General features: G+C 42.5%; 1 protein-coding gene across 1 annotated transcript in view; it reads right to left on the reverse strand.

The window, feature by feature from the left end:
• Positions 1–4,137: 4,137 nt before the first annotated feature.
• Positions 4,138–15,471, reverse strand: part of TIMM17A (translocase of inner mitochondrial membrane 17A) — a 33,100-nt gene continuing 21,766 nt past the window's right edge. The window contains exons 4-6 of the mRNA XM_073319552.2: positions 11,412–11,540; positions 9,800–9,910; positions 4,138–5,296 (exon numbers count right to left, since the gene is read on the reverse strand). Of these exons, the coding sequence (XP_073175653.1) occupies positions 5,226–5,296; positions 9,800–9,910; positions 11,412–11,540 (311 nt within the window). The 3' untranslated portion in view covers positions 4,138–5,225. The remainder of the gene's footprint in view (positions 5,297–9,799; positions 9,911–11,411; positions 11,541–15,471) is intronic.

The following is a 15,471-nucleotide window of genomic DNA, read 5'->3' on the forward strand; positions in this document are numbered from 1 at the left end:
AGAAGGACCTAGACAAATTGGAGGATTGGGCCAAAAGAAATCTGATGAGGTTCAATAAGGATAAGTGCAGGGTCCTGCACTTAGGACGGAAGAACCCAATGCACAGCTACAGACTAGGGACCAAATGGCTAGGCAGCAGTTCTGCGGAAAAGGACCTAGGGGTGACAGTGGACGAGAAGCTGGATATGAGTCAGCAGTGTGCCCTTGTTGCCAAGAAGGCCAATGGCATTTTGGGATGTATAAGTAGGGGCATAGCGAGCAGATTGAGGGACGTGATCGTTCCCCTCTATTCGACATTGGTGAGGCCTCATCTGGAGTACTGTGTCCAGTTTTGGACCCCGCACTTCAAGAAGGATGTGGATAAATTGGAGAGAGTCCAGCGAAGGGCAACAAAAATGATTAGGGGACTGGAACACATGAGTTATGAGGAGAGGCTGAGGGAGCTGGGATTGTTTAGTCTGCAGAAGAGAAGAATGAGGGGGGATTTGATAGCTGCTTTCAACTACCTGAAAGGGGGTTCCAAAGAGGATGGCTCTAGACTGTTCTCAATGGTAGCAGATGACAGAACGAGGAGTAATGGTCTCAAGTTGCAGTGGGGGAGGTTTAGATTGGATATTAGGAAAAACTTTTTCACTAAGAGGGTGGTGAAATACTGGAATGCGTTACCTAGGGAGGTGGTAGAATCTCCTTCCTTAGAGGTTTTTAAGGTCAGGCTTGACAAAGCCCTGGCTGGGATGATTTAACTGGGAATTGGTCCTGCTTCAAGCAGGGGGTTGGACTAGATGACCTTCTGGGGTCCCTTCCAACCCTGATATTCTATGATTCTATGAAATCTCCCTTTATAATTCTTGTTTCTGGGATAATTACACATCCCAAATATACCTAACTGTGCAGGATTGGATAACTTGCACCCAAGAGTTTGAAAAGACTGGCCAAGAAGTTCTCTGAACCACCAATGTTGATTTTTAATAAATCTTGGAATAGTAGGGAAGTTCCAGAGGACTGAAAAAGATAAAATATTGGCATGAGATTGGTTAAAGTGGTAAATGGGACAATCCAGATAATTACAGGCTGGTTAGCCTCACATCAATCCTGAATGAAATCATGGAAAGTATACAGAATGCCTTCAGGAAAGCGGTAAATGATGGCAGTATAACTGATGCCAAGCACCACGGTTTTATGCAAAATGGGACTTGTCAAACCACCCCAACATTGTTTTTGATGAATTTACAAATTTGGTAGATAAATGTAACTGAGACACAATGTTTGCAGTCTTCTGTAAGGCATTTGACTTAGTACTGCATGACATGCCAATTAAAAAATCAGACTATTCAAATCAATTTAGTGCATATTAAACAGATTAAATTCTGACTGATACATTGCAAAAAGTAAATGTTAGTAGGGAATCAATCATTGGGTGAGGCTTTTAAAGTGGGTCCCATAGGGATTAGTTATTGGTCCAACATTATTCCATATCTTTATCAATGGTCTGGAACAAAATACAAAATTATTATTGGTATATGTTTGCTGGCATCACAAAAATTGGTGGAGGGGTAAATGATGATACAGGTCAGTTCTACAGAGCAATCCGAATCACTTACGCTGGATTCTTCTAGAAAAGATGTTTTAATATGGCCAAATGCAAGAACGTACATTTAGGAACAAAGAATATAGGACACATGTACAGGATGGGGGAGCTTTAAGTGATTCTTAAAAGGACTTATAGGTCACTGTGAACAATGAACTGACCATGAGCTTATTGCTGTGGCTAAGGCTAGGTCTACACTGCAATCACAGGGCGACTGCTTTAAAGCTAGCTGGGGTCTGTCTAGCTAGCTCAGGTCCTGCAGCAGTGAAGCTGTGGCTACACGTGCTTCAGCATGGGCTCAACAAGCCTGCCTGCAGCCCTGGGAACCTGGCTTGTAGCGAAGCATGACCTGCTGCAGCCTCATTGCTCTAGGACCTGAGCTGAAGGTCAATAAATTCATGCTGGAAATAAGAAGCAAATTTTTAACAGTGAGGATAGTTAAACATTGCAAGAAATTATTAGAAGATGTAGTGGATTTCCTATCGCTTGAAGTCTTTCATCAGGACTGGGCAACAATCCCCGCATCACACTCCTCCAGGAGCAGGGGCTCATTTCTCTCACAACACACACCATGGCTTCTCAAATAGGCTGCAGTAGTCAACTACGGTCTTAAAGTTATCCTTTTCTATTTTAAATCAAGATTGAATCTTTCTAAACGATACACTCACTCAACCAGAAATTATAGGCCTGATGCAGAGATAACAGGGTGAAATTCTCTGACCTTTGTATGCAGCAGGCCAGACTAAAAGATCACCGTGGTCCCCTCTAGCCTTAAAATCATGAATTCCTATAAGGCTTTTTAAAAACAGTGATATATACTCTGCCTTAACTCCACTCAACAGTTTAGGATTGAGTTTCTTATTTTAATTATTAAATTGTTCATAGGTGGAATAGTAACCAAGAGACCCAAAGAGAATGCAACCATGGGATATAATTTCAGATTAGAAACATCAACCTTAAGTCAGTTTTATAAAATGTTAACTTTTAGAGCCCAAGTCATCTGGTGGCTTTGTCTCACTCCCACAGCACAGCTCACTCCACTTTCCTCCTCTCCCTGTTGAGTAGCTCTAGTCTAATGGATTTTCCGTTTGGTTGGGTTTATTTATGAAGTGTTTAGGATGAAAGGTTATTTTTGGTCCTTCTTCATAGCTGGGAGTTTCTCCTTCAGCAGAGGTGAGTACATAAAATCTTCAGAGAACTCCTTAAGAACTGCCCTCTAGCAATGGGGCTGAGGTCACAAGCTGCCCTTTGCAAAGGTGGCCATTACCCATCATTGTTCCCAATGGGAATGAAGCCATGCTGCCTCAGAAAGGATGGTGATACTCCACCACCTACGGTCAGGAGGCAGTGAGGAGCAGGTACATGAGGTGTTAACCATCTTTGCTATGGCCTCAGTCAGCAAAAAACTTCTCAGTACTTTGGGAATAAGTTCTCAGTCCACCTTTAGTTTGTGTCTTGCTTTATCAAAAATAAATGTGTTTTGCACAACTGATAATCACAAAGCTCAGTGAAAGAGGAAGGAGATTTTAAAATGCAGAATATATCTTACACTCTACATACTTGGTATTTGCACTAACAATATTTATTATAAACTATTTTTTTTTTCCATTTTGTACATGAGCATCTTTAGATACAATGTAATTTATCTGACAGTCTTTTTTCTATTTAAGCAAGCATGATCACTTACTAGTACCAATCCACAAAGAAGATATGGCTGACTAAACACACTGTGCTTATTTGAGTATAGCATTTGTTCCAATCCTTTTAAATGACCCATTTCAAGGCTTAGGCTCACAAACAGGCAAGAAAGATTTAAAATATGCATTATGGACATTATGAATTTACACTGTCTTGCTCAAATGAGCTATAAGCTACAGCTGAACCTCATTAATTCCCATTAATGTCAGAAAGAGACCCAGTGTGCAAGCTACTGCATTTCAAACATTAGTAACTACAGTTCCAAAAATCAAGGATACTGCATCACAAAACTGAGTCTCTCATCCCCCACAACACACAGATGTAATGTCATTTTAATTATTTATTATGCTACTGCATACACTAGTATGGTAAAACAGTTTTGTAAAAACAATGAAGTCCCTGAGGTCTCATACTGTAACACACTACCATCACATCTTTGAGCAGTGGAGTAAGGCAAACATTTTTGAGCATTATAAAAGCATGCAAATCACTGAAGTTCTGCTTTAATTAATTCCTGGCCCATGTTCAAAAACAAGAAAAATATCTTCTTTCCAACTGCACCTGAGGAAATCAGTAACTTTTTATTAATGCAAATGACACTCTTTCCATCAATACAGAACTTTCCTTCAGAAGTATTTTGAGCATTACACATAAGTGACAGGTTTCAGAGCAGCAGCCGTGTTAGTCTGTATCCGCAAAAAGAACAGGAGGACTTGTGGCACCTTAGAGACTAACCAATTTATTAGAGCATAAGCTTTCGTGAGCTTCAGCATCCCGCTCACGAAAGCTCACGCTCTAATAAACTGGTTAGTCTCTAAGGTGCCACACGTCGTCCTGTTCTTTTCGCACCAGTAACACTAAGAGTAGGGTCAGGAATCAAGGCAGAGTAGCCCTGTAGGAAAGACAATTCTGGAACAGGCACCCTTTATAAGCAAGGTATTTTACTTACAATTGGGATTTAATTTGTGTGGAGAGAAATACTTTATGCAGCACAAAGGAGTGTTACAAAAATGTATTATTCTTCATTGGCTCAACACACACTATCCTCCCCAAAATTCACCTCAGGAGTGTTGATTGGAACTCATGTAGATGAATGAATTTTCTTAAAATAAACTGAAACGCTCAGTAACGTTACCTGGATGTGATACTGATTGTAAAGAGAGAGGATAAGTTCTATTGTTAATGGTTAAATAATGGTTTTATACCTAAGGCTAAGATTTTGTCACAGATATTTTTAGTAAAAGTCACAGACAGGTCATGGGCAATAATGAAAAATTCACAGAAGCCCATGACCTGTCCCTGACTTTCACTAAAAATATCCATGTCAAAACTGGGAGCCTGGGCACCTCCGAGCGGCCGGGGTTTCCATCAGTTGCCCACAGCGGCCAGAAGCTCTGGGGGTTCCCCCTGCCGCTGCAGCAGTGGGGAGTGGTAGGGGTCCCCTGTGCCGCCTGCTGCGGCCGGGAGCTGCAGGGGATCTCCCAAGCTGCCTGTGGTGGCCGGGAGCGGCATGGGGCTCCTGCAGCTCCCTGCCTCCACGGGCGGCAGGGGACCCTGCAGCTCCCAGGCAGCACCAGCTGAAGTCATGGATTCCATGACTAAATCGCAGCCTTGTTAATACCACACTTCAGAGAAGTCTCCAAGGAAGTTAATTTCATTCCATATCCAAAGTAGTACAGCATTCTGTTTGGTCCTCATCTTAAGCATTAATGTGTTACGTCAGACACATCAACGTTACAACAATGCAATCCTATGATGAATAAATATATTTATGATCTTCTAAAAGTTCTCCTGTGCATCTTTACAATGAAAAAGTGCTAAGTGTCCTCTTGCCATAGTTTGCATAAAGAGGTCTACAATACATTTCCAATGTAAGGTTTTAAAACATACTGTATCTTGGTTTTGTACATGTACAATATGAAACAGTAGAACAATGTAATCATTGATATTGCCTATAATCTCCAAATGCAGAGGGCTGTAACTGGGAGGGATCATCTGAAAATTGAGGGCCTGTTAAAAGGGAAGAAAACAATTAATAAAGGCAAAAGAAAGATTAGTAGAACAGTGATTTATGACAAAATATTACGATACACTTTCAAAGTACTGTTTGTGTACATAAATCCTTTCTGAATTAGCAGGACCAATAAAGAAGGCTTTCCTTGTACACAATCTCTTTCATTCAATGAAATCAGAGAGCTTTACCCACTAAAATAAAGCCTCACTCGTGCAAGGTCGGTTATGTGTTTTCAGCCCCATTTTACAGACAGGGGACATGCAGCATGGAGAGATGAAAGGAAAGATTTTCAGAACTACCTGCATAATTTAGGATCCTACATCCCAATGACTTTCAATGGGACTTGGGCACTGTGTCCAATATCAGTTAGCCAGTGGAGCTGAATGAAGACTACTATGGACCCCTGACTTCTAGGGCTTCTGACCACTACGTGCACATGCTTTATTATTTAGGCACATGCAGCATAAGACCAGTAAACAGGTAATACTCCCTCACTAATAACTTACACATGATTTACAAAACAATTCTGGATCAAAGAGGAAAATCTGCGATAATCTGGAGACACTAATAAGAATGCCACTGAACCGAAGCTGAAATACCGTGTCAGCAGGAATTAGTGTCTTAATGTAATATACCTGAAGGCCCATGTAAGTCACGACTTCATAGACTGCATGGAAATCGTGAAATTAGCTCCTCCACACTGAGGCTGCAGCTGCTCACTGCGGGTCAGCAGGCCTTGCCCCATCCTGGAGGAGGATGGCGGGGGGTGGGCCAGTCCTATCCCAAGGAACAAGGGGGGCAGCCTCACCACGTCGTGCAGCTGGTTCAGCCCAGCCCAGGGCAGGGATTGTGGTCCAGCTTTCTTTGTGCCCAGATTCAGCCCAGGACCCTGCAGCTGACAGAGGGGGTGGCACTGATAATGCAGTAATTAAGAGCTCCAGCCTGGCCCACCCCAGTGGTCCCAGGGGAAACTGTGTGCAGGAGCCATCCACCAACTGTAGCCAGTGTCAATGCCACTTCGAACACAAGCAGGTGTGTGAGAGGGCTGACCGCAGCCAGGAGAATTGGGGTGCAGGGATGGATCCCAGTCTCATTCCTTACCAGCTGGAGCTACAGTGTCTCCCCTGGGCCCAGTTGCTGTGGGGCAGGTCGAGGCTCCTAAATAGCCACGTTTCCAGTGTTGCTCCCTCCAACAGAAAGCAGGAAATTGGCCTGGTCCAGAGCTGAGCGCAGGACAAGCTGGACCCAACTGCTACCCCAGGCTGGGCCGAACAGCACCATATGGTGAGGCACCCTCACCCTGCCCTCTTTCCCCACTCCCTAGGGCAGAACCAGCCTGCTGACTCCCATGAGCAGCCGCAGCTTCAGCAGGGAGGTGGAAGCAGGGATGCTCACTTCTGCCTCCCTGCTACTAGAAAAGTCATTTGGCTGCCATGAATACCCCATGAAATACAAACATATCTCCATGATGCTGCCATGATTTAAAAAAAAATCTGTGATTTTCTCAGGGATTTATCTATACAACACTGTCTGTGCTCCCCCATAACAACAAGCTGGAGCAATTGTGTTTTATTTTTAAGTTGGCCTGTTACTTAGATCCAGTCTACACTGCATGTGCAACAGTGTTTTTGAACCCAGGATGCGAAAGGTACCTATGACTTTGTTACAACAAACACAGGTATGTCCACACATCATCTTTTTTTTACAACAGCTACCACACTTTCGCCTGTTTATCTCAGTGCATTCTGGGAAAAATCTAGACAGCTATCCTAGACTGTCTCATTAGAAGACAGAGTGCTCAGAGGACATGCACAAAGAGTGGTACCAGCAATACAGAGACCAGTGCACTCTAGGATGTCCTACTGCACAGAGAACTGGGAAGGAGGAAGATTGGCAAACCTAACTAAATACTACACAGGCACAGATAGGAAGGTTCTGTCTACACTGCAAAACTTTACAACCTTGTTGTAGAAACACAACCATGCATCATCATCGTAACTTCCAGGGATACCAGCCAGGTATTAAACAGATCCAGGCCATGTTTACAGCCAGCTATGTAAATAACTGGTTACAAACTCAGTTAACCAGAGTCTCAGATTGCGTTTTATTTTAAAGAGATTGCAACTATAATAGTGAGAGACTAAGAAAACTTTACAGAGAGAAGATTTCAAGGTTAATAGTCCTTTCCCCAATACTTTTAGCATCGTAATTGTCTATGAGTATTATCCCCATTCTACAGATGAGACAACTGAGGCAGACCGGTTAGAATCATAGACTTTAAGGTCAGAAGGGACCATTATCATTGTCTAGTCTGACCTCCTGCACAACACAGGCCACAGAATCTCACCCACCCACTCCTGTAACAAACCCCTAACCTATGTCTGAGCTATTGAAGTCCTCAAATCGTGGTTTAAAGACTTCAAGGTACAGAGAATCCTCCAGCAAGTGACCCATGCCCCACCATGCAGAAGAAGGCAAAAAAACCCCAGGGCCTCTGCCAATCTGCCCTGGAGGAAAATTCCTTCCCGACCCCAAATATGGCGATCTTCTAAACTCTGAGCATGTGGGCAAGACTCACCAGCCAGACACACAGGAAAGAATTCTCTGTAGTAACTCAGATCCCACCCCATCTAACATCCCATCACAGGCCATTGGGCATATCTACTGTTAATAGTTGAAGATCAATTAATTGCCAAAATTAGGCTATCCCATCATATCATCCCTTCAATAAACTTATCAAGCTTAGTCTTGAAGCCAGATGTGTCTTTTGCCCCCACTTCTTTCCTTGGAAGGCTGTTCCAGAACTTCATTCCTCTGATGGTTAGAAACCTTCGTCTAATTTCAAGTCTAAACTTCCTGATGTCCGGTTTATATCTATTTTATATCCATATATCCATCAGTTTAACTGATTTGACCCAGTAAGTCGGAGGAAGAAATGAGAACAGACTTCTAGTCCAGCTGCTATAAACACTACACTGTCCTTCCTCTGAAAATTATTCAAATACAAGAACACAGGCCAAATGTATCTAGGAATGCTATATTCCTAATGATGAGGTGGCAGAGACCAAGTGTAAAGTAGGTGGTCTGGAATATCATGCAAATGTCGGAATATAATCAGGGAAAGTGGTTCTCCACAGTCACCGAAACAAGAGATTTGGGGTCCTCACATTACATTCCCAAACTTTAACTTAAAATGGTTGTTTCTAGCTCCCTTCCAGTAGAAAAGGACCTTTAGAACATGAACTGTTGTCTATGTTAGTCTGCAGCCAAACAGGAAAAGATGCCCAAATTAATCTCATTTGTGTTTTGATACCGCATGTTAATTGTCAGGGACAATGATCCTTCATGTTCTTGGAAATGCACACATCTTATTAACTAAACAACACTTACACTTCGTACCAGCATAGATGTGCTATTTGGGCCTGAGGCAGCAAAAACGGATGGCGACACCTGCCACATGCCGCTGCAATTTACTCTTTGAATTAATACCGGATTCCTTCTCCTCCCTTTGGAGCACCAGAACTGATCTACATCCTTCCTAGAGTTTAACACTATAACTGTGCCTTCAAACCCTCAATGCCGACCATGTCCCGACATAAAGTTAGCTCCCTCCTGAGCTTGGATGGATACTTCTCTACTCCCCACCCCTCATACAGCATTTGGGAAAGTTTTTAATTCATGCTACTGTGCTGTCCTGCTTGCATTACTAGTTCCACTGGTCTGCTGGAGCGTGACAAGTTGGCTTTCTGCCACATAGCAATTCCTCCCAGAAACTGGCAGAGAGGGGACTCCCTGCAACACAAGCAGACTAAGCAAGGGCAGCACAATAGTAAGGACTAAAACCACTTTCCCAATTTGTGCCCTCAAGAATGAATGCGGATTTGCCAAAGTTTTACTACAAGGCCTGCACAACTATTGAACGGTTATTCTCACCCATGAACACGTGGCAGTGGTTTAGGTACGCCATATAACCAAATACAGGGATTGTTCTGCAGCTTCACCACATCACATTCCTGTCTACCACATTAATCTGCATTTCTTGTATAGTCAAGGACCTGATGAAACTGACCAATGGCATCATAGAAGAGACTATTATCTGGAGGGCAAAAGCCATTCTCATGGACATTTGCGACAAAATTTACTTATGGACTGAGATCCGTTCTGCTGACCTGCCTGTGTGTGAATTAATGTGGAAGACGAGACGGGGACAAAAAGGTACAAATGTGATAAGGTTGGAGGAAGGGGTGTAACAGACAAATTCACTCCTACAGTACCTATTATATATTTTTTTAAAAATCTGCATAACTGAACTATACATTGGGAAGACAAATATAGAATGAAGAAATACAGAATCCTAGAAAATGAACCTGGTATTTCAATACTTGAAAAAGGAATCTGGCCATTTCATTTCCCACAAACTGTTGTATTTGAGTGTTAGTATTCTGAAAAAGCATTATAAACATTTTGAGGTACTGTAATCTGAAGTGTAGAACACATACCATTTGGAAATTGTGCGGAGGCAAATCTGGTTAACAGGATACCAGCTCCTTCAATTAAAGCTAGAAGTATTCCTCCCATAGCAGCTGACCCAACCATGGCAACTGGTCCATCTAAAATGTCAGAATACAAAACAGATTACTTTGCCAATCCTTTACAAAACAGGGTTTTGAAATGTATACATCACTTTTAATACAATTACCACCACTGCAGTGATCAGACTGTGAAGTAGACTTGTCAGCCATCAACATTACAAATAAAGATATAATTACCACACACACCTGTCCCTGATTAAACAAGATAGTACTGGTACTGTTTAAGAGTACAGTCGTTTTACTTTGCCTTTCTCTAGCACCTTTCATCCACAGACTTCAAAATACTTCACAATGCCCTAGTGAGTTAGGTGCTGTTTATTATTTGCATTGCAGTAGTGCCTAAAGGCCCTAGTCATGGACCTGGACTCCATTGTGCAAGGTGCTGTAGTGTTGTTATCCTCATTTTACAAAGGGAGAAATTAAGGCAAAGAGAAGCTATTTTGCCCAAAGTTTCACAGATGATCAGTGGCAAACCTTGACTCCTAGTTCTGTGCTTTAATCACTACACAATGCTTCCTCACAGTATTGGCAGAGGCCAAGCAAAAAACTCAAGCACATGCTTAAGTCCATTCCTTTTCACAAAAGTGTCTAGTCTCCAGATTCTGTGCTGCAGTTAATAGATGAGAGTCCACGCTGTCATTCGTGGACATATTTAACTCACTTATTATCTAGATTAAAGATCATTTTTACCATTAAGAAATATTAGACTATTTAGAATATTGGTATTTATAAAAACAAATGTACTTACTATACGTAAAATACTATCCATGCTTAATTTGTCATCCACAGAATTAGATCTTGAATGTCCATTAAGACCAAAAACCCTTTCAACTACACAGCATTGTCAACATTAATACACTCTACAAAACATTGTTGAGAAGGTCTAACTGTTCTACTTCTTCAGGAGAGCATTAAGAACATGTTTAGGTCCCATGAATTTTTGAGAATACCTCCTGAATTGGGCCTAAATGGTGTATTGCAACTTTAAAAGTAAACTCTAATCCACCATGTTAAAAGATCTTTAAATAACAACTGTTTTGAATGTATTATGCCACTATTGATAAAACAATCAAGACAATTACAACATACTATATTCTTAAAAATAGAAAACAAAAAGGGTTAATATTGCTTTTTAAGTATACGGGATTCCAAAGTTTCATAAAAGATAAATTAAGTTCTTTTTGATTAACACTAAAATATCTAGTGGCACCTTAAAGACTAACAGATTTATTTGAGCATAAGCTTTCGTGGGTAAAAACCTGACCTCTTTAGATCCATGGAGATGCACTTCTCCATGCATCTGAAGAAGTGAAGTTTTTATCCACGAAAGCTTATGCTCAAATAAATCTGTTAGTCTTTAAGGTGCTATGGGACTCCTTGTTGTTTTTGTGGATACTGACTAACATGGCTACACCCTGATACTTGACACTAAAATCTGACGGACACAAAAATTTGTTATTTATAGTTTCAAATATAAGGGCTTTTCAATCCCCATTGTCCCCAGAGTGCAATTCCTTACTTCTTGAGGCTAATATGGCTCCAGTTAAGGCACCACTTGTGATTGAGTTCCATGGATCTTCTTTACCCCTCATTTTCACCATACTACAGTCAATCATGGAAAAGAGACCACCCCAGACTGCAAAGCTGCCTGTTTGGAAAAAAACATTTTTTAAAAGCACAGTAACCAAAGTTATACTCCAGCCACATTATAAAGTTGTGTTGCAATATTTTAGGAAGCTTACTTTTGAGCCTTAAAATATACCCAAACTCTCAAAAACTAGATTAAAACTTTACATAAACAAATTCAGGAAATATCCTTACTCACCCAATAAAGTGGGCAATAATATTTACTGTTTTGCACTAGCTAACAAAATGCCTCCCAAATATCAGTGATTGTAAAGGAGTTTCCATCCTACTAATGCTGGCTTAATGATCGGAGGATCCTTAGTATTTAACTATAAATTTAACAGTTTAAAGGTTTTTCTTCTTCTGCCAATGGAACCATCATAGAAGTGTAGGACTGGAAGGGATCTCAAGAGGTCTTCTAGTCCAATCCCCTGCACTCAAGTCACGGGTACGTATTATCTATACCAGTGGTTATCAACCGGTTGATCCTAGAGGATCTCCCCAGTTGATTGCGATGTCTGGCAGTGCAGCATGGCTGCCGTTAAGGCAGACTCCCTGCCTATCCCAGCCCCACGCCACTCCCAGATGCGACCAGTGCAGCCCTCCGGCCCCGGCGGGGACAGAGGTCTCCCTCTGCATGCTGTGCCTACCTGCAAGCACCACCCCAACAGCTCCCATTGGCCAGGAGAGCTGTGGGGGGCTGTGCTTGCAGAGAAGGGCATCGTGCAGGGGCACACTGGCCCCTTCCAGGAACAGTGTGGGGCTGGGGTAGGCAGGGAGCCTGCCTTAGCCTCGCTGTGCCCGCTGCCGACTGGGAGCCACCAGAGTTAAGTGGTGCCTGGCGATAGGCCGCACCCCAAATCCCATCCCTGAGCCACCTCCCGGAGACAGCACTCCATACCCCTTCCTGCACCCCCACACTCTGCCCCCTCCTGCACCCAAACTCCCTCCTAGAGCTTGTACCCCTCACTCCCTCCTGCACCCCAACCCCCTGCCCCAGGCTCAGGCCAGAGCCCCCTCCCACACAACGAACTCCTCGACCCCAGTCCAGAGCCTGCCCCCCATGCCCCATGACATTGAGTGAGGGTGGGGGAAAGCGAGCAAGCAACCGGGTGGGGGGGGGCGGCGCCTCGGGGAAGGGTAGATCCTGGGTTGCCCTTAGATTCAAAAAGTGATCTTGGGCGTAAAAAGGTTGGAGACCACTAACCTAGACCATCCCTGACAGGTATTAGTCTAGCCTGCTCTTAAAAATCTCCAATGACAGAGATTTCATAGCCTTCCTAGACAATTTATTCCAGTGCTGACAGTTAGGAAGTTTTTCCTAATGTCCAACTTAAACCAGCCTTGCTGCTTCTTGTCCTATCCTCAGAGGTTAAAGAGAACAAATTTTTCTCCCTCCTCCTTGTAACAAACTTTTAAGTACTTGAAAGTTATCATGCACCCACCCCCCCGTCTTCTCTTCTCCAGACTAAACAAATCCAATTTTTTCAATCTTCCCTCAAAGGTCATATTTTCTAGATCTTTAATCATTTTTGTTGCTGTTCTCTGGACTTTCTCTAATTTGTCCACATCATTCCTGAAATGCGGCACCCAGAACTGGACACAATACTCCAGTTGAGGCCTCATCAGCGCAGAGTAGAGCAGAAGAATTACTTCTCATGTCTTGCTTACAGCACTCCTGCTAATACATAAAAATCATATCTCAAACAAATGCTGTAGGACAGTTTAGTATCTTATTTCAATACTGTTTTTGTCATTTAAAAAAAAATAAAAAAATTTTAAACAAAAATCTAGTTCATAGATGGTAAGATGCACTTCTCACGAAGTAAATTTTCTTGCAATCCTCTTTATTTTAAAGTGCTTTCATGCTTGTAAAAGCATAACGCCAGAAAATAAAAACAGGAGACGCAAGTCCTCTATTTTAAGAGGGACACGATGAACAGCAACAATAGCTTCTCCAGCCAGCAATACCAATTTCTGTGCTCTTCAAGGAGTCTGCTGCCACCAATGCATTTTCCTCCTTCAATTTTTCCCTCTTGCAAGGTCTAGTCAATATTCCTTCCTTTTTCTTTCTTGAAATAAAATTATCCAGAACATGCAACTTGCTATTAGAATAGCAACAGCGAGACAAAGAATATAACTTCATGTATTCCTTATTACCCAATCACCTTTAAGGGTGATAAGAGTTGTTAAAGCTTCATTTTGACTAAATCCTGGACTGAAACAGCCATCAAGAGACCAATTATGGGTAATAATGTTGTGATTTTGGATAGCTGTCCACTGAGACCTCGGACTCCTTTTACAAAAACAACATACTGTAGGTCAGATAACCAGTTAGGGGTAGATCCAAAAAGAGGATTCAGGCTCAGCATTGCAGTGCCTAACTTTAGGTGCCCTGACACTTAGTGGAATCCATAGCCCCAAGTTAGGTGCCCAGGCTCCCTATACAATGCATGTGGAGAGTTAGGCATCTAAGAAGTGGATTTACAAAAGCCAGCGGACTGAGTGGGGAGCCGCCTAAAATAGCCAATAGGAAATCAGAGAAATGTAAAGCTAGAAGGGACTCATCTAGTCCAGCCTCCCAAGCTGAGGCAGGACCAAGTAAACTTAGATCATCCCTGACAGGGGTTTGCCTAATCTGTTCTTCAAAACCTCGCTTGGAAGCCTGGTCCAGTGCTTAGCTAGCCTCGTCGTTAGAAAGTTTTTCCCTAATATTTAACCTAATTCTCCCTTGCTGCAGATTAACATCATTACTTCTTGACCTACCTCCAGAGGCCATGGAGAAGTGATCACTGTCTTCTTTATAACAGCCCCTAACACATGTGAAGACTTACCAGGTTCTTCTTGGGTCTTTTCTCAACAATAAACATACCCAATTTTTTTTAACCTTTCCTCACAGGTGCAGTTTTCTAAATCTTTTATCATGTTCGTTGCTTTCTTCTGGATTCTCTTCAACTTATCCATATCTTTTGTAAAGTGTGGCAGCCAGAACAGGCACACAGTATTCCAGCTGAGGCCTCGCCAGGGCTAAATATAGCAGGACAATTATCTCCTGTGTCTTACATACAACACTCTTGTTAATAACACACCAGAACAACAAATTGTTTTGTTTTTTTTTGCTGATACAGACTAACACAGCTACCACTGAAACTTCACAACTGCATCTCAAGGTTGACTCATATTCAATTTATGATAGACTATAACCCCCAGATCCTTTTCAGCAGTATGATAACCTAGTCAGTTATTTCCCATTTTGTAGTGTAGTACTTTGTATCATAGAATATCAGGGTTGGAAGGGACCTCAGGAGGTCATCTAGTCCAACCCCCTGCTCAAAGCAGGAGCAATCCCCAACTAAATCATCTCAGACAGGGCTTTGTCAAGCCTGACCTTAAAAATATCTAAGGAAGGAGATTCCACCACCTCCCTAGGTAACCCATTCCAGTGCTTCACCACCCTCCTAGTGAAAAAGTTTTTCCTAATATCCAACCTAAACCTCCCCCACTGCATCTTCAGATCATTACTCCTTGTTCTATCATCTGCTACCACTGAGAACAGTCTAGAGCCATTCTCTTTGGAACCCCCTTTCAGGTAGTTGAAAGCAGCTATCAAATCCCCCCTCATTCTTTTCTTCTGCAGACTAAATAATCCCAGTTCCTTCAGCCTCTCCTCATAAGTCACGTGCTCCAGTCCCCTAATCATTTTTGTTGCCCTCCACTGGACGCTTTCCAACTTTTCCACATCCTCCTTATAGTGTGGGGCCCAAAACTGGACACAGTACTCCAGATGAGGCCTCACTAATGCCGAATAGAGGGGAATGATCACGTCCCTCAATCTGCTGGCAATGCCCCTACTTATACAGCCCAAAATGCTGTTTGCCTTCTTGGCAACAAGGGCACACTGTTGACTCATATTCAGCTCTCATCCTCTGTAACCTCTAGGTTCTTTTCTGCAG

Source organism: Lepidochelys kempii, chromosome 21, assembly GCF_965140285.1.
Source record: "Lepidochelys kempii isolate rLepKem1 chromosome 21, rLepKem1.hap1, whole genome shotgun sequence".
Classification (NCBI taxonomy): Eukaryota; Metazoa; Chordata; order Testudines; family Cheloniidae; genus Lepidochelys; species Lepidochelys kempii.